Consider the following 18,774-nt stretch of genomic DNA (forward strand, 5'->3'; position numbering starts at 1 on the left):
AAAAAGAGCCCTCGGCCTGCCCCTAATCCCCTGTAATTTACCTTTTCTCCTCAGTCTATGGTTCTCCACAATGTGTGTCATGGCACGCCCCTTCCCCCCCCCACCAGCCGGTACAAAAAATAAAAGGTGGCAACCCTAGTCACAATTAGGGTTGCCACCTGGCCGGTAAAAATGATGATTGATCCCAATGTTATTAATAAGGAAAAAAGATATATAGGAAGGCCGGTATTTTTTTCCAGAAAAGGTTGCGTCCCTAGTCACAATTGTACAGTTGGGCAGGGCGATGCTCATCATGGTTAGGGTTGCCACCTTTTCTCATACCTCCCAACTGTCCCTTTTTCGGAGGGACAGTCCCTCTTTTGACAGCTCAACCTGCAGTCCCTTGTTTGTACTGGAAAGTCCCTATTTTCTCTGCACTGAACAGCCAGAAAAAGATACAAAGTTTCTCACTTAAGTTGCTTTTAGCAGAGAGCACAAAACAGCTAACAGTCGCAAATAAGGTACTTTGTAACAATTTTGAGACACAAAAAACTGTTTAGATAAGGAGAAAAATGTTCAATCTTTCATAACCTGCCAAATTTTGTAAAATGAACATGGTAATTAGGGGGTGTGGCTACAGAAAGTGGCATGGTCAAAAAATTCGCTGTTCTACTGCGAAAAAAAAAAAATGTCTCGTCTTTTTACTTCAAAAATGTTGGGAGGTATGTTTTGTGGAAATAAATACCGGCCCTTGTATATATTTATCTTTTTTCCCTATTAATAACATTTGGATCAACCATCATTTTTACGGGCCAGGCCTGGTGGCAACCCTTATTTGTGGGTTTCCCTTTGGGGGTCACAGAGGATCCTTGCAGCCTCTGGGTGGATACTACTAGTTTCAGTTGCTACTTGATGTTGTAAGTGGCATTCACTGGCCAATGAAACTGCATGTTTGTAAATAAAATAGAAAACTTTTCCAGGTAAATGCCCTGTATGGATTTTCAAACATAGTTTGCAGCCATTATGTTAGGGATGTCCCTATTCAGCACAACTAAGGTCTTTATTGTTTCACTCCACACTCTCTCAATACTGTGTCTCTAGTATATAGATTAAGTGCTTTCTTCATGCAGTGTGATTTACTGAGGTGTACAGTACACTCCAAATCGCTTCCCTTCTGCGCGTCGCGTCACTGCGCTCATATCCGTGCCGTCATGACGTCACAGTCTCGCAAGACGAGACCTGTGACGTCTGGAATTGCTAGCCGGCTGTAGAACAGGAGCGGGACATTAACGGTGTTGCAGGACATTTAAACAGCGATTCGGGACGGCAGGCGGCGTTAAGGAGATCGACATTGTCCCGCGTAGAGCGGGGAGTGTTTGGGCGTGAGGCAGCGAGGCAGCGGCAGACATATGGCACGCTGGTCACGTGATGTTTTGGTTTCACAGTGACAGAAGCACGGTCTGTGTGTGTAGATTTTTTTTTGTCCCTACTAATAATGTGTCTTGTACAACATGTATGAAATGACTGTTTTACTTCACACTGGTATACTCTTTTGCCATTGCTAGTAATTTGTCTTGTGCTGTGTTAACTATTCATTCTGTCCTTCTTTTCTTTCTGTAGAAACTAGGGAAAAGCCTAAATAAGTCAAAGATTTGATTAGTGACATTATCCTTTATCCTTGTATATTATTTTCCTCAGAATGTCCTGTTAGGTGCTGAGCTGTGTTCATGTATCAAGTGCTTCCAGGAAGTGGTGCTTGTAATGAAAAGTATGACAGCTCCCCCAGTTTCTTATAGTATTCTGAACTGAGGCCTGTCCAGCATAGCCAGAGATTGTAACTGTGTGTGTTGGAGTGGGGGCCATAGTTAAAGGAACTGTACCATCAAAAAATGAAAGTGGGGGCATCCATTCCAGCACAGGATGCATAGTAGATAACACATAAGTACTACTATAGTTTATATAAACAAGCTGCTGTGTAGCCATGGGGGCAGCCATTCAAGCACAGGATACACAGTAGATAACAGATAAGTACTACTAAAGTTTATATAAACAAGCTGCTGTGTAGCCATGGGGGCAGCCATTCAAGCACAGGATACACAGTAGATAACAGATACGTACTACTATAGTTTATATTAACAAGGTGCTGTGTAGCCATGGGGACAGCCATTCCAGCACAGGATTCATAGTAGATAACAGATAAGTACTACTATAGTTTATAGTGTGGAGTCACAATTCACCGACATATAGAGGGCAACAACAATGTCAGCAGAGCCCTTAGACAATGGCACATGGGACATATTGGAACAAGGTGAAGCAGAACACACTCTGGTATCTTTCATAAAGAACGCCTGGTGCACAGTGCAGAGAGTACAGCAACCCCCAATGTGAAATAATTTCCTCCTTGCCTTTTTAAATGTTTTTAAATAGACTTACAGTATGGTGTTCTAAATTACAGAAAGATCTTTATCCTAAGAACCAAGGTCCTGAGCCTTCCGGGTAGCAGGTCCCAAGCATTCCGGGTAGCAGGTCCCAAGCATTCCGGGTAGCAGGTCCCAAGCATTCCGGGCAGCAGGTCCCAAGCATTCCGGGCAGCAGGTCCCAAGCATTCCGGGTAGCAGGTCCCAAGCATTCCGCGTAGCAGGTCCCTAGCATTCCGCGTAGCAGGTCCCTAGCATTCCGCGTAGCAGGTCCCTAGCATTCCGCGTAGCAGCAGGTCCCTAGCATTCCGCGTAGCAGCAGGTCCCAAGCATTCCGCGTAGCAGCAGGTCCCAAGCATTCCGCGTAGCAGCAGGTCCCAAGCATTCCGCGTAGCAGCAGGTCCCAAGCATTCCGCGTAGCAGCAGGTCCCAAGCATTCCGCGTAGCAGCAGGTCCCAAGCATTCCGCGTAGCAGCAGGTCCCAAGCATTCCGCGTAGCAGCAGGTCCCAAGCATTCCGCGTAGCAGCAGGTCCCAAGCATTCCGCGTAACAGGTCCCATACCCGTATTACTTTCATATGCAAAATTTTAGCGGATTTTGTAACCATGCCATGATCAAAAATCCTGGGGATGTGCAGGATTTCAGTGTTTTGTGCATATATGCATGTTTGCACGATTGCTTAAGATTTTATTTTTGTAAAACTGCTGAGAATTATGCATCTGCTGGTTTAGTAAAGGAGAACTAAATCTTGTTTAATAAATTGCCCTCTCCTCATGAACTGCACAAAAGAGGGAAAAGTAGCACAGTGCAGGTCCTCTGCAATCTTCTAAAGGAGCATGTGTAGTGGAAACCGATTAAAAATGGCTCCAATTGTACATGCTCGGTTAAAGAGAAGGGTCAAGGTATTATGCAGACTTTAGTTCTCCTTTAAAAGGGTTGTTCACCTTTAAATTAGCTTTTAGTGTGATTTAGAGAGTGATATTCTGAGACAAATTGCAGTTGGTTTTCATTTTTTATTATTTGTGGTTTTTGAGTTATTTAGCTTTTTATTTAGCAGGTCCACACTTTGCGTTTCAGCAATTTTGTTGCTAGGGTCCAAATTACCCTAGCAGCTATGCAGCAATTTTAAGAAAAGACAGGAATAGGAGAGGACCTTAACAGAAAGATGGTTAATAAAAAGTAGCAATAGCAATAACAATAAATGTGTAGCCTTACAGAGCATTTGTTTTTTAGATGGGCTAATATGAGCAATATTTTCCAGATTTTTGTCTGTGTCTACTGTTCCCAGAATGCAGGTTGTCCATAATTATGTCATGGCTTAGGCATGTAGGATTATTTTCTGTACTTTGACCCTTCTGTGATCCAATCACAGAAGCCTTTAAACTTTTGACAGCATTATTTTTGAGTGTGCACTTCCTGTGGACAGACTCCAATTTGATAGAATTAGCACAACTTCTACCCAAAGGCAGCATTTTGGGCAAAAATAGCAGGTGGCAATTATCACACAATTTAGTGTGTGTGTTTTCTTGTAACTAGGGATGCACCGAATCCAGGATCCGGATCGGGATTCGGCCTTTTTCAGCAGGATTCGGATTTGGCCTAATCCTTCTGCCCGGCCGAACCGAATTCGAATTTGCATATGGGGCGGGATGGAAATCACGTGACTTTTTGTCATAAAACAAGGAATTAAAAAATGTTCCCCTTCCAACCCCTAAATTGCATATGCAAATTAGGATTCGGATTTGGTTCGGTATTTGGCCGAATCTTTCGCAAAGGATTCGGGGGTTCAGCCGAATCCAAAATTGTGGATTTGGTGCATCCCTACTTGTAACTTAAATTCAATGGGGGGGGTTGCCAAATCTTAGACTGGCCCAGGGTACAGTTCTTGCTGCTCATCGTCGCCACTGTGCCAGTGATCCTCTTGGGGGTCCAAGACCTTGCACATGTGCAGTTGAGTAAAGACCAGGACTTTAACTTTAAAGTCACAAATTGTACTCTGCTGTGCATGTATGCAATTAAGACAATGCCCAGGATCTATGGACCAGTGCACTTCTTACAGGAGCCACAGGAGTGCCGGCCCAGGCTCTAAGGGTAGTGAACATATTTAGTATGGTGTGCCTAAAGCATAGGCGCTAAGATAAGATCGAACAAATCTTCTTTCATATAATTTTTGGACCGTGTGTATATTGTCACAAAATTTTTCGTACCATATTGGTACCAGTTTAGTCAAGCGGACTGGTTAGAAAACTTCTGTCGGTTAACAATATCATCTCTGGATGACTGTCACTGCTATTTGTCGTACCATTGCGTTCTTTCAATTCATGGTCAGAACATTGTCTTTTTACTACTTTATTTAATCCGAACGGTTAGTTGTAAATTGAGAGACAACATGAAGAAATAATCTGCATTTCTATGGCCAGCTTTACACATCGGCATCCCCAGTAAATATAATTTTACTTGTATTTTAAAACAGCAGCTGAATAGTTTTCATGTACCGCTACAGAGCTTTCTAAAGGTGGCCATACACTCTTCCACTATTTTGGATTCAGCCGAACCCCCGAATCCTAAGTGAAAGATTCGACCAAATACCAAAACTGAATCCTAATTTGCATATGCAAATTAGGGGTGGAAAGGGGAAATTTTTTTTACTTCCTTGTTTTGTGACAAAAAGTCACTCGATTTCCATCCCTGCCCCTAATTTGCATATACAGATTCGGTTCAGCCAGGCAGAAGGAATCGGCCGAATCTGACTCTTACTGATAAAGGCCGAATCCTGGATTCAGTGCATCTCTGCTTATTGACCAGATATCCTTTGGGCATTTTAGAAAATGTATTTGATTGAGGCGATGGATGAGATTCTCTACCAGTTGGTCTCCATAGGCCTGCAATATGGTCCAATCTTTGGTTAGGGACCAAACCGTCAGGTAGACCCCAATTTGGTCTAACATATGAGTGGCTAAATCAAGCATTGATTGGAAATGTATTTCTAATTTTCTCTTTTTGGAGAAATTTTTTCATTTTTGACACAGAATTCTCCTTATTTTCTTACAATATCCTTCAACTAGTTAAGTAAATTATGATTGGGCCATAAAGATCTCTGTGTTGTGGTGCAAAATATCTGGTTCTTGGCGAGGGACAAAGCAGGGGAAATTAGCCTCACTATGATCACAGAAATTCTTAGCTTCGATGAAGGAAGCTGATTGTGTTGCTTTATGTGTTCTAAAATAAATACAGGTATGGGACCCAGGTCTGGACTGAGAATTAAAATAGGCCCTGGCATTTCAGGTACACAGAGGCCCAATCAGCCCACAAAGAGGCCCAAACAGCCCCCACCAGCCCACTAAATACTGACTTTCTATGGGACCTTATAGCAGCCCCACTGGCATTTGCCAGAACCCACAGATTGCCAGTCCAGGCCTGATGGGACCTGATATCCAGAATGCTCTGGATTTTCCAGATAATGGATCTTTCCATAATTTGGATCTTCATACCTTAAGTCTACTAGAAAATTATGTAAAAATTAAATAAACCCAATAGGCTGGTTTTGCTTCCGATAAGGATTATTTATATTTTAGTTTGGATCAAGTACGAGCTACTGTTTTATTATTACAGAAAAAAAGGAAATCAATTTCAAAAATATTTTGTATTATTTGAATAAAATGGAAGACAGACTTTCCGTAATTTGGAGCTTTCTGGAAAATGGGTTTCTGGATAATGGATTCCATGCCTGTACTAGTAATCGCAGTAAGGAATCCTGCCAGAAGCATTCAGACATGGGCACCCGATCATACCCGTTTCTAAATGAAGACCTGAATTTCATGATAGAACGGCCACTTGCCTTCTGATCTCATTGCTACCATACCGTATAAATTTGAAAATCATTTTCTCCTTTCCGTTTGTATCAGATGCTGACAGAGCAGCTCCATTGCTTTTTAAGAAAATGGATTTGACAAGCTAATCAATTCTCTCTCCAGGAAGAAAGGCAGATGTCTTTCTGACCTCACCTTCTTTTAATATGAAAAATGCACTTTATCCTCCCTGATGCTGCCTTCGAAAATTCTGCCTATCAGTCATTGGAAATCTATGGTGTGTTTCTGGAGCCTGAAATATGGGCTGCCTGTATGGATTCAAGCCTCTCGTAGATGAATGATTTAAACAAAACCATAACTGACTGAAAAACGATACATTTCTTCCATCCTTCTCTGCGGCTGTGGATCTGGTGTTATGATCTGTAATTGTGTCAAATTTTGAGCCTTTAATGTGCTGTAGTTGTTCTTTTGTGTGTGTGTGTGTGTGTGTGTGTAAAACGGGATCTGCAGAAATATTACAAGTATACCCAAAAGGTAACGGGATAGTTGATATTATTCATATTTTATAGTTTGAGAACTGGCTGTTTTCCCTTGGTATAATGCAAGTTAAAGGGGTTGTTCACCTTTAAATTAACTTTTAGTATGATGTAGAGCAGTGATCCCCAACCAGTGGCTCGTGAGCAACATGTTACTCTCCAACTCCTTGGACATTGCGCCCACTGGCCTCAAAGCAGGTGCTTATTTTTGAATTCCAGGTTTGAAAGTAAGGTTTGGTTGCAGATTTATGGCCAAAGAGAGCCTCCTGTAGGCTGCCAGTCCACATAGGGCTACTAAGTAGCCAATTATATCCTTTATTTGGCATCCCCAGCAACTTTTTTCATGCTTGTGTTGCTCCCTCACTCTTATTACATTTGAATGTGGCTCACGGGGAAAAAAAAAAGGTTGGGGATCTCTGATGTAGAGAGTGATATTCTGAAAAAATTTGCAATGGTTTTAATTTTTTTTTATTTGTGGTTTTAGAGTTATATAGCTTTTTATTCAGCAGCTCTCCAGTTTGCTTTTTCATCGGTCTGGTGGCTAGGGTCCAAATGACCCTAGCAACCATGCGTTGATTTGAATAAGAGACTGGAATATGAATAGAAAGACCAGTAATAAAAAGAAGCCTTACAGAGCATTTGCTTTTAGATCAGTAACCCCTATTTGAAAGTTGGAAACGATCAGAAAAAGAAGGCAAATCATTCAAAAACGATAAAAAAAAAAGGAAAAAAAAAGGGCAATTAAAAAGTTGCTTATAATTATGCATACTAAAAGTTGAGACTTAAACACTGCTCACTCTTTTTTTAACCAGTAGAACACCCTCCTTCCCCTCCATACAGGAGAATATCTCCATCACTGGCCACATGTAAAGATCCAGGTGAATCTTTTTATCAGTTCTCTCAGTTGCAGGGTTGGAAGTCTTTGCCACGGCACCACTTATGTCTCTCTCCCAGGCAGGGATATTCAGTCAGGAGAATGTGCAGTAAAAGCCAGAACTAGATTGGCTTCCATTGCGCATGCTTCTGCTTGGCTGTGGCTACTAGACATCTGACATGATGCAGCTTAAAGATGATGGGCACCAAAGAAAAGCCTGTATTTGGTACTACCAGAATTTTGCACAAAGCCTGCAATTTGGTTGAGTACAGTGTGTGTGGGGTGTATTAGTTAAAGCAGAGATCCCCAACCAGTAGCTTGTGAGCAACATGTTACTCTCCAACCCCTTGGATGTTGCTCCCAGTGGCCTCAAAGCTGGAGCTTATTTTTGTATTCCTGGCTTGAATGCAAGTTTTGGTTGTATAAAAACCAGGTGTACTGCCAAACAGAGCCTCAATGTAGGTTGACAATCCATATAGGGGCTATCAAAAGGCTATCAAAAGGCCAATAACAACACTTATTTGGCACCCCAAAATAAATTTTTGCTCCCCAACTCATTTTACTTCTGAATGTTGCTCACAGGTTTAAACGGTTGGTGATATCTGGGTTAAAGGAACACCAAAAAATAAGTGTTTTAAAGTAAATAAAATATCATGTACTGTTGCCCTGCATTGGTAAAAGTTATGTGTTTGCTTTAAAATCACTCTTATCGTTTATATAAACAAGCTGCTGTGTAGCCATGGGGGCAGCCATTCAAGTTGAGAAAGGAGAAAAGGTACAGGTTACATAGCAGATAACAGATAAGCTGTGTCATAGAATACAATGGAATACTATACTATACTAGTATAGACTATACTATACTAGCAACATTTAAATGTACATAATGTGCTGGACCCATGTGTACCCCCATGTGAAAGGGAAACTATGTTGCAACCCCGAGCCATAAGTATAAATATGAAAAGAGATGGAATGTTAAAGGGATTGTTCACATTCCGAACACTTTTTTTCAATTCAGTTGTTTTCAGATTGTTTCCCAGAAATAAAGACTTTTTTCAATTACTTTCCATTATTTATTTGTTACTGTTTCAAAATTCAAGTTTTGTCTCTGGTGTTTGAGTCTGGCAGCTCAGTAATTCAGGTGCAGACTCTAAACTGTTAAAATTTTGCAACATTTAGTTGGTACATTTCTCAGCAGCATCTCTGGAGTATTAGTAACTATTGTATCAATTATCAATGCAATTAATGAAACTCAGGGATTCTGCTCAGCAGGTAGGAAGATAAGAAATGTATCAACTAAATGTATCCATTTAGAACAGTTTACAGGGTCGGCGACTCCCCCTCTCAGAGCTGCTTCAGAAGGTGAAAAATGACGCTTCAATATTAGAAAAACGGTCACACATAGAAAATAGAAAGTCATTGAAAAAGGCGTTCTTTCTGGTCATCTATATTAAAACAACTAGTTGTTTGAAGGCGAACCACCCCTTTAAATGCAACCCAGTAAATTATACCCACTCACAGTACCATAAACATGTACAGGTAAAGGACCTGTTATCCAGAATGCCCCTTTGAATGCAACCCAGTAAATTATACCCACTCATAGTACCCTAAACATGTACAGGTAAAGGACCTGTTATCCAGATAATGGATCTTTACACAATTTCATACCTTTGCGTAAGAATACACTGTGAGATTTGGGGAGATTTAGTTGCCCGGCGACTAATCGCCTCTTCTTAGGGACGACTAACTAATCTCCCCGAACTGTTTCCCAGTGTCTTCCTCCTTCTTCAATGAAAAAACGCCTGCGGCATGACACGGCACTTAATTTTCCCAAGTCGTCCGAAGTTTCTTCAGTCGACTTCGGAAAACGAAACTCCGCAAGTGCCAAGCCTCAGGAGTTTTTTCATTGTAGCAGGCAGAAGACACGGGGAAGGAGTTCGGGAAGATTAGTCGCCACAAAGAAGAGGCAACTAAATCTCCCCGAATCTCCAGGTGTGACATTACCCTTAAGTCTACTAGAAAATCTAGTGCACATTTAATAAATCCAATAGGCTGTTTTTGATTCCCATAAGGATTAATTATATCTTAGTTTGGATCAAGTGCAAGGTACTGTTTTATTATTACAGAGAAAAAGGAAATCATTTTTAAAATTCTGATTATTTGGATGAAATGGGGTCTATGGGTGACAGCCTTTCCCTAATTCGGAGCTTTCTGGATAACGGGTTTCTGGATAATAGATCCCATTCCTGAGATAGACAGTCATACGGAGAGGAGAGAGTCTGTTCACACAATAGCCTACACCTGCACATTGTAATGTATATACATGCAGCTGGGTGGGAGGACACCCCCTCCCAAATGTTAAAATACAAAGATCCGATGAGATGAAGTGCAAGCTGCCTGTCATAATTAATCAGTATCCAGTTGTACTTCTACAGCAGTCGATGGCCACAGGTTGAACACCCCATCCCTACAGGATAATATTGTTATCAGAGGCAGCTACCTGTTAGAACAATGCATAATCATTTCACTACTTCCAAGAAGAGTCTGTTCATGATAGTACCATTTGTTATTAGATTAATGGCTGCAGTCTGCAGAGAGAGATGCCGGAAACACCTGAGATCTTGCCAGAATAATACAGTGTTCTATGGGAGACGACAGGATGACACAAACTGTCACAGCATAAAAACATGTAATTAGTGACCTGACGTAGAGTTTGTAGATGTTCTGAGACCCATCGGATTTTCAGACCGTATTGTAATTACCACTGACACTCTTTGGAAGGACCAGAGTATACACCATCTGGACCAATCTGTTTGGCTAACTAGGTCAGTTGCCCCTGCTCTAATCAGTGGTTTTAGCTCTAAAATACTGTAGGTTCCTAATAAAGTCACAGTGCAACCCAATCTTGCTTGCACCTTAAAACAAGGTCTAATCTTGAGTAATCCGTTTTAAGGAAGATTTTGTTTTTGATGCACAAGTGATGATTGAATAAAAATTCACACATTTAAGGAAATTGGTCAGCTCTGAATAATTATATATATATATATATATATATATATGTATATATATATATATATATATATATATATGTATATATATATAAATGTGTGTGTGTGTGTACGCTTGGGGAGGGGGGGTCACCTGAAACGTTTTAGGTTAACGGACTTTTGTCTTTTTTTAAGCAAAATTAAAGGGATGGTTCACCTTTGAGTTAACTTTTAGTATGTTATTCTAAGCAACTTTTGAATTGGTCTTCATTATTTATTTTTTATAGCTTTTAAATTATTTCCCTTCTTCTGCTTTCAAATGGAGGTCTTTGACCCCATGTAAAAAACATGCTCTGTAAGACTACAAATTTATTGTAATTGCTACTTTATATCACTCATCTTTCTATTCAGGCTCTCCCCCTATTCATATTCCAGCCTCTTATACATATCAATGCAAGGTTGCTAGGGTAAGTTGCGCCCTAGCAACAATTGCAAACTGGAGAGCTGCTGCCTAAAAAGGTAAATAAGTCAAAAACCACAAATAATAAAATATGAAAGCCAATTGCAAATTGTCTCAGACTATCACTCTCTACATCATGCAAAAAGTTAACTCCAAAGAGGAACCAACCCTTAAATTATGTTTTTGGTATACTTAAAAAAAAAAACAGTTCTCTGTGTTATGGCAATAGGGCCCATTGCAGCAATCAAAGGCTCCTCCTTCCTGTGGATTGCTTCTTTTACACATGAATGAAAAGTACTGTAGATTGGGTGTGACCATGATTAGTATTTAAAGGGATACTGTCATGATTTTTATGATGTATTTTTTTATTTCTAAATTACAGTGTTTACACTGCAAATAATTAAGCAAGTGTATTTTTTTTTAGTTGTAATATTGGTGTGTAGGGGCCATCATGTGTTTTCAGAAAGAGCCAGCACTTTAGTATGGAACTGCTTTCTGACAGGCTGTTGTTTCTCCTACTCACTGTAACTGAATGTGTCGCAGTGGGACCTGGATTTTACTATTGAGTGCTGTTAGAGCTATCAGGCAGTTGTTATCTTGTGTTCGGGAGCTGCTATCTGGTTACCTTCCCATTGTTCTGTTGTTAGGCTGCTGGGGGGAAAGGGAGGAGGTGATACCACTCCAACTTGCAGTACAGCAGTAAAGAGTGACTGAAGTTTATCAGCGCACAAGTCAAATGACTGGGGGCAGCTGGGAAACTGACAATATATCGAGCCCCATGTCAGATTTCAAAATTAAGTATAAAAAAAATCTGTTTGCTCTTTTTAATAAACATATTTCAGTGCAGAATTCTGCTGGAGCAGCACTATTAACTGATGCGTTTTGAAAAAAAAAAAACACTTTTTTTTAACTTTTTAAGTGTGTCATACCTGTACTGGAAATACATGGCACCCTCCTTTGATGGTAATGGAAAGCACTATGGAAAGTTTCCTTTTTTCTCCATTGTTTAGTCGATTTTTGCTGCATTTTGTGATTTGTAGTGCAGATAAAATCCTTGGCAGGAATAGGGTTAAAGCAAGAAACTAGGTACAGTAAGTTTTGAAATTCTGAGAAAAGTCATACGACTCTTGTAGAAAAGAATGCCTTCATACCTTCAAAGAATTCATATTTTAGGTTTTCAAGGAACCCTGACTTTCTAACCAATTTCAAGGCTTCTGCTCAAGTGATGTTTACATCAGCATGTGTTACCAATTTTCGTTCACCTGATCATCATGTAAATGTTTTGGCATCAAAGCAGAAAAAATACCCGGCTAATTCCATACAGCTAAGCATTCCCTCTTTTTCCCATGCTCATGATTAGGGCTTTTTGAAAAAGCAAATCAAATCACTCCCAAATGGTACAGAATGGCCTGGTTTACAGACCCGCAAAGTTATTACTTCCATCGCCATGTCGCTTGGAGTAGATCTTTGTTCTGTTCGAAACTTTCCCTGATGTTCAGCCGTAGATTTTAAGGTGATCAGGCTGTTGAGTAATTGGCACTAAGAGTCAAGCTATCATTTACGGTAATGAACGGGATATTTAGGGATTTTATACTGTTGGTCTTGTCAGGATTTTAATGGTCCTTATGATCTTAAAGGGATACTGTCATGGGAAAAAAATGCATCAGTTAATAGTGTTGTTCCAGCAGAATTCTGCACTGTAATTCATTTCTCAAAAGAGCAAACTGATTACATTATCCAGAAAACACCAGGTCCTGAGAATTCTGTGTAACCGGTCCCATACCTGTACATGGATATTGGTCGGGGTTGGCTGCTTAGTATATCTGTATTGGAAATTGTACGTATGGCCAGCTACAGTAATAATCAGTCGCTAAATAATGAATATTTTATGTAACTAAAAGTAGGGACCGAATCCAGGATTTGGTTCGGGATTCAGTCTTTTTCAGCAGGATTCTGATTCGGGTGAATCCTTCTGCCCGGTCGAATCCGAATCCTAATTTGCATATGTAAATTAGGGGCGGGAGGGAAATCATGTGACTTTTTGTCACAAAACAAGGACGTAAAAAATGTTTGCTTATGCAAATTAGGATTCGGTTGGGGGGTTCGGCCAAAATAGTGGATTCGGTGCATCCCTAACTAAAACTAAACCAAGATTGTGGCCAGCCAAGGTTGAAGTTCAATTGCCTGCTGGGCTTAGTTCCCCTTTTATATCTGTTTATGCATAACCGTACAGATTTGGGAGGAGCATACATTCACTTTATGAATCTTTGAAGTGCTAATTTCACTGATCAAAATATGCATACATTTTCAAACAGAGCCTTGTTGTAGTTCTGCAACATTGACAATTGTTCTGTAACTGATCTATTTATGTAAGCAAAAAAAGAATTGGGAATACTTTGCAGTTCAGACTTGCAGTGCAAGGGTTAACCTTTTGGTGCCTGCTTTGCTCAGTCCCGTTCCAGCCTGCGAAATGCCAAGGTCTTTTTTGACATCTGCTCTTGGATTGATACCGCAGGCTTTGTGGGTAACAGCTGAAAAGGCCCCACAGGTGCCATATAAAGAGGTGACCATGTTGTCATATTTCATTGCCGCATCCTTCTGCAACGCCATAATTACCTAATTAGGTTGTTAATTAGGAAATTAGCATTTTGCCGTATTGATAGAAGGCGGCATGCAAGCTGGGCACGTTTGTCTACTTTAATTTAAGATTTGTGAGTCTATCCTATTTCTGCAGCAACCTGAGCAGTGGGAAAGGTGCCACCATGTTGACTGGGCTGTGAATGGCAGGCGTGTGTACTTACCCACCCTCAGCCTGACCGCCTGTCATATCAACGTTACGTTTAGAGGTACATTAAATATATATATATATATATATATATATATATATGTATATATATATATATATATATATATATGTATATATATATATACACGGGGTGCCCAAATGGTAAGATTATATTGCTACTTGTTTAGTACAGGAGGCTCTTTTGTTCCATTATTTTAAATAGATAACTGTGGCCTGAGCTTGATGGCAAAAAAATGGCTTTACTCCTTACGAGTAGGAGTGTCACCTTTTGCTTTGAAAGCTGCCTCCCCTGGGCACACAGATGCTGTCCTGAATCTGGCACACTTTTACAGTCTCTTTTAGCCATTTTTTTTACCCACAGTGCAGTTTTTTCCCCAGAATTCCAGCATGCTTTTGTTAAAGGGGTTGTTCACCTTCCAACACTTTTTTTTCAATTCAGTTGGTTTCAGATTCAGTTCACCAGAAATAAAGACTTTTTCCAATTACTTTCTATTTTCTATGTGACCATTTTTCTAATATTGAAGTGTAAACCTGGCCATAGACATTTACCTACAATATCGGATAAACGATCGGACATCCCCATCTCCCAACCTGCCAGTAACCTTCAGTTTAAATAAAGTAGTAAAAGTACAGACCAGCCGATGTTCTGCCCCTGACAGCAATCGTACGAAAGTTTATGTCCGACAAAGCTGGTGACAGTCTCCCACTCAAAATCGGCAGATCGGCAAAACATGCAGAGATATTATCGGTAGCCGACAGAAATCTTCTAACCTGTCCGATCGTCTGAGCGCCCGAACATCATACGAATCGAGGATTTGTACGATCGCATACCTCCAAAATGTTGCGAGGTATGTGATCGTATCTTTGCGTCTATGGCCAGCTTAAATCTAATTGTTCACCTTTCTAAAGCAGCTCCGGGAGGGGAGTTGCCGACTCTCTTAACGGTTCTGAATTGGAAAATCTAGTTGATACATTTCTTATCTTTGTCCCTGCTGAACAGAATCCCTGGGTTTCATTTAGGGTGGTGGCACACTGGGAGATTAGTTGCACAGCAACAACTCTTCTCTGCTGCGGGCGACTTATCTCCCCGAAATGCCTTCCCGCTGCAAAAAATATGAATCGCCGGCGTGATGGTATACGAATCGCTTTGGATTTCCGAAGCCGCCCCAAGTTGCCTCACGAGAAAACTTCAGGCGACTTCGGAAATGCGAAGCGATCTGACAATTCAGCTCTTAACATTAAGAGTGGATGAAAGATCTTTCGTACGACCAATGGTCGCGGAAAGATCATATTTGTAGCGTGTATTGCCACCTTTAGGCAAGTATCCTATCCTATTTTAAGCAGGTTCAATAAACATGGCTCAGTAATTAAAAGGAATAATCTCATCATAGAAGTTTTATGTGAGCCTGAAATCAATATATAATCATGGTTAACATACAGTAGTGGCAGAAAAATATGATATGCACTTGGAACAAGTTATAGTCTGTGCTTCCTTCAGGCTGTGTACTAACACAAGTGTGACACTAGCAAGCAAAACAAATTGTAATGTTTGACTTTCTGGGCATAATGTTCTTAATAATTAATAACAGTATAGCAGGCAATTGGACTCCAGTGTGATGAAGGGATATGTCCCAGCAGCTTGGGTATAAAGGGGCCTGAGTGTATCTGTAACTGTGCGATAATATTTGCAATGTTTCTTTTAGTTACTATAATGGTGTAGAGAAGCTCAGTTTCTTCCTTATATTTGTTGTGTACTCTTGGCATGAGATGCTCATCCTACGTTTCATTATTTTTGCCTTTTAGGACATCGGGCCTCTGCTCTACATGGATCCGCGGCTTTTGTAGTAAATATCCCGTGGCCTACGGGACCAGAAAATGGCCTTTCTGGACAATCCCTTAATTATCCTGGCCCACATTCGCCAGTCCCATGTCACGAGTGATGACACAGGCATGTGCGAGATGGTTCTCATTGACCATGACATAGACTTGGAAAAACTTTACCAGTCATCTGTGCCTGGAGAAAATTCCACGCAAATGCAGAGCAATGGAGGGGAGACGCAAGGCTATGTGTATTCTCAGTCAGTAGACATCACTTCCAGCTGGGATTTTGGAATACGAAGGCGATCCAACACAGGTAACACTCATAAGGAGCAATTTAATGTGTAACATGGGAAAATGGGTCGAGAAAGCTCTAGCATATCAGGTGCACATATTGTTATTCGTATGAATTGGGTTGCAATTTCATGTAATGCCATATATCCTCTCCTTCAAAATGAAGTTATGCTGTGCGTCTGAAGAATAAGCATGGCAGGTTATGTGGCAGCTCCCACAGATGTTTGTTTAAAATGTAACATTATTTGTTTAGAAGGGGATTTGGATTCGGCCGAATCCCCAAATCCTTCGTGAAAGATTTGGCCGAATACCGTACCGAACCCGAATCCTTATTTGCATATGCAAATTAGGGGTGGGAAGGAGAAAACATTTTTTTACTTCCTTGTTTTGTGACAAAACGTCATGCAATTTCCCTCCCCACCATTCATTTGCATATGCAAATTAGGATTCGGATTCAGTTCAGCCGGGCATAAGGATTCGCCCGAATCCTACTGAAAAAGACCTAATCCTGCCTGAAACCCGAACCGAATCCTGGATTCGGTGCATCCCTATTTAGAATGGGCTAATATGTAATAATTCCTTTATGAACAATGTTATACAAGGTCTCCATTGCTTGTAGTAGTGGTCAATAAACCGTCTACTCGTCACAACTTGCTTCTCTTTGACATCATGGACAATCGTGGGTCACCCCTATCATATTGTTATTGGGAATTAGAGCGTTATCAGTGGGTCAATCCTCCAACTGATATAAATGGGGAGCAAACCAGAGTGACTTGCATAGATTTACCTTGCCATTGAAAGCCGTGGCATTCTGATTCTATTAAAACCAGACTATTTCCGCAGATATCCAAGTTGTAAGTTGTGTTGCAGGGGATTTGGAAAAGTGTCACTGGATTTTTTTCATAAATACACAACATTTATCTGTCTACAAGAATCAGGAAAAGAAGTGGCAATTCCTTCTGCTTCCCTAAATTGCTAGAAATAGGGTCACAAATTGGCACTTGCAGCTTTAGTATAGTGTCTTTAAGAAAATAAATGGCAACTAGGTATGGGATCCATTATTCAGAAACCCGTTATCCAGAAATCTCTGAATTCTGTTAGTTTGTACTCATTGGGGTGCAGGCAAGCACCGAATGCAGGTGGAACGCAACTTTGCTAAGTTGTTTCAAATATCAGAACCAGCAGTGCAGAGAAAATCATGGGGTTGATTAGTAATGCTTTACCTTGCACTTACATTTACAAATAGCTTCAAACCACTAAAAATTTATAATTGTACATTTGAAAGTTTCTCGGAATTATGGTTTCCTTTTATTTTCATTTGTGGGTTAAATCTCAGCCTTTACCTACCACCAGATAGAGGAAATTGTTGCTCTCCCATACAGTTGGCTAAAGACTGCCTCCTATATGAAGTGCTGAGTCCCCTGCTATGTGATTTTCAATGTTAGCATGCATCTTTAAGAACACTGTGTAAAATAAAAAATATCTTCCTTCACATGCCGTTGCCTTACACATTTGAATAATGTTGCCGCTGATACAAATCACCTCCTTTATTACCTATAAACTGATCTATCTCGCCACTGGAGAAAGCCGCTAATTTATATGGCCTTGACATTTTATAATTTTTCCTGATTCCAGATAAAGGATTTTACATTTTAAAACTTTAATAGTTGAGCCCCGAGTTCATTTATCTTTAATTTTTGAAATGGGGGCACGTAATTCATATCCGTAATTTTATGCACGCCGTGTAACATTCGCGGGACTTCATTTGTACATTAAAATTCCTTTAAGACCGTTATTAATGATTTATATAACGAACTGTCCTATTAATCACCCAAGTTTTCACGTTTTATGATTCCCTTCTATGTTAATACTATCTTTATGGTCTGTATTAATGTTTTATGTCCCCTAATTTCAATTATAAATCAAGAACATTTTTCTGTTTTTGTTAGTATTTTCTGAACTTCGTGTCAGCTTTAAACATTTTATGTCTTCCCTCCTCTCCCCCCCCCTATGAATGTTCCGCTCCCCCCCCCCCCGACCCCCATTTCCATCTTTTAATATACACAGTATGAAATATTCATGAAATTGGAATTAATTGCAATCTTCACTCGGAGAAACTTTCACTGACAAATGAATGTGATCTTTCTTCTTTGCTTTGTTCTTTTCCAGCCCAGAAACTAGAACGTCTTCGGAAAGAGAGACAGAACCAGATAAAGTGCAAAAATGTGCAATGGAAGGACCGCAACACGAGCCACTCAGGTGAATATGGGGAGCAGATTTTCTTTCAGAACCAAAAGTTGTGTGGTTACATTTTCTGCTCGTAGGAGCTCACCAAAAATCCCAGTCCTCATCCAAAGAAATCTGTGCTAGCACCCATAACATTTGGGCAATTACTGTTAATTAGTTTGAGGTCTCGGGCATATTGTAAATAAACTGACAAGCAGCCATACAGATTGCTCCATCTAGGCATATTGAAATTCGGGCATATGATCTATTAGCCAAAATTCTTAGGACCTGGGGTTTTCAGGATAAGGGATCTTTCTGTAATGTGTATTCCCGTACCTTAAGACTGCTAATAATCAGTCCGACATAATAAGAAATTAAAGGAAATTATTTTTAAAAATTATAGAGTTCTATGTTTAAAATGGTCTCTATGGGAGAAGACCCTCCCCTAATTCGTAACGTTGAGGTTAACACGTTTCCACATCCCATTCCTGTACAAGTTATTTCAATTGTATGTTTATTACCCATAGACACTTTTATTTTTGTCAGATTCATGACCAGTGCCAGCATCTTT

General features: G+C 40.3%; 1 protein-coding gene across 3 annotated transcripts in view; it reads left to right on the forward strand.

Annotated features, from left to right (window-relative positions):
* The first annotated feature begins 1,191 nt into the window (after positions 1-1,191).
* Positions 1,192-18,774, forward strand: part of mapkap1.L (MAPK associated protein 1 L homeolog) — a 133,807-nt gene continuing 116,224 nt past the window's right edge. The window contains exons 1-3 of one of the 3 annotated variants that reach the window (XM_018228648.2): positions 1,192-1,437; positions 15,669-15,999; positions 18,147-18,236. In XM_018228648.2, the coding sequence (XP_018084137.1) occupies positions 15,741-15,999; positions 18,147-18,236 (349 nt within the window). In that variant the 5' untranslated portion in view covers positions 1,192-1,437; positions 15,669-15,740. 3 annotated transcript variants of the gene reach the window in all.

Source organism: Xenopus laevis, chromosome 8L (genome assembly GCF_017654675.1).
Source record: "Xenopus laevis strain J_2021 chromosome 8L, Xenopus_laevis_v10.1, whole genome shotgun sequence".
In the NCBI taxonomy this organism is placed as follows: domain Eukaryota; kingdom Metazoa; phylum Chordata; class Amphibia; order Anura; family Pipidae; genus Xenopus; species Xenopus laevis.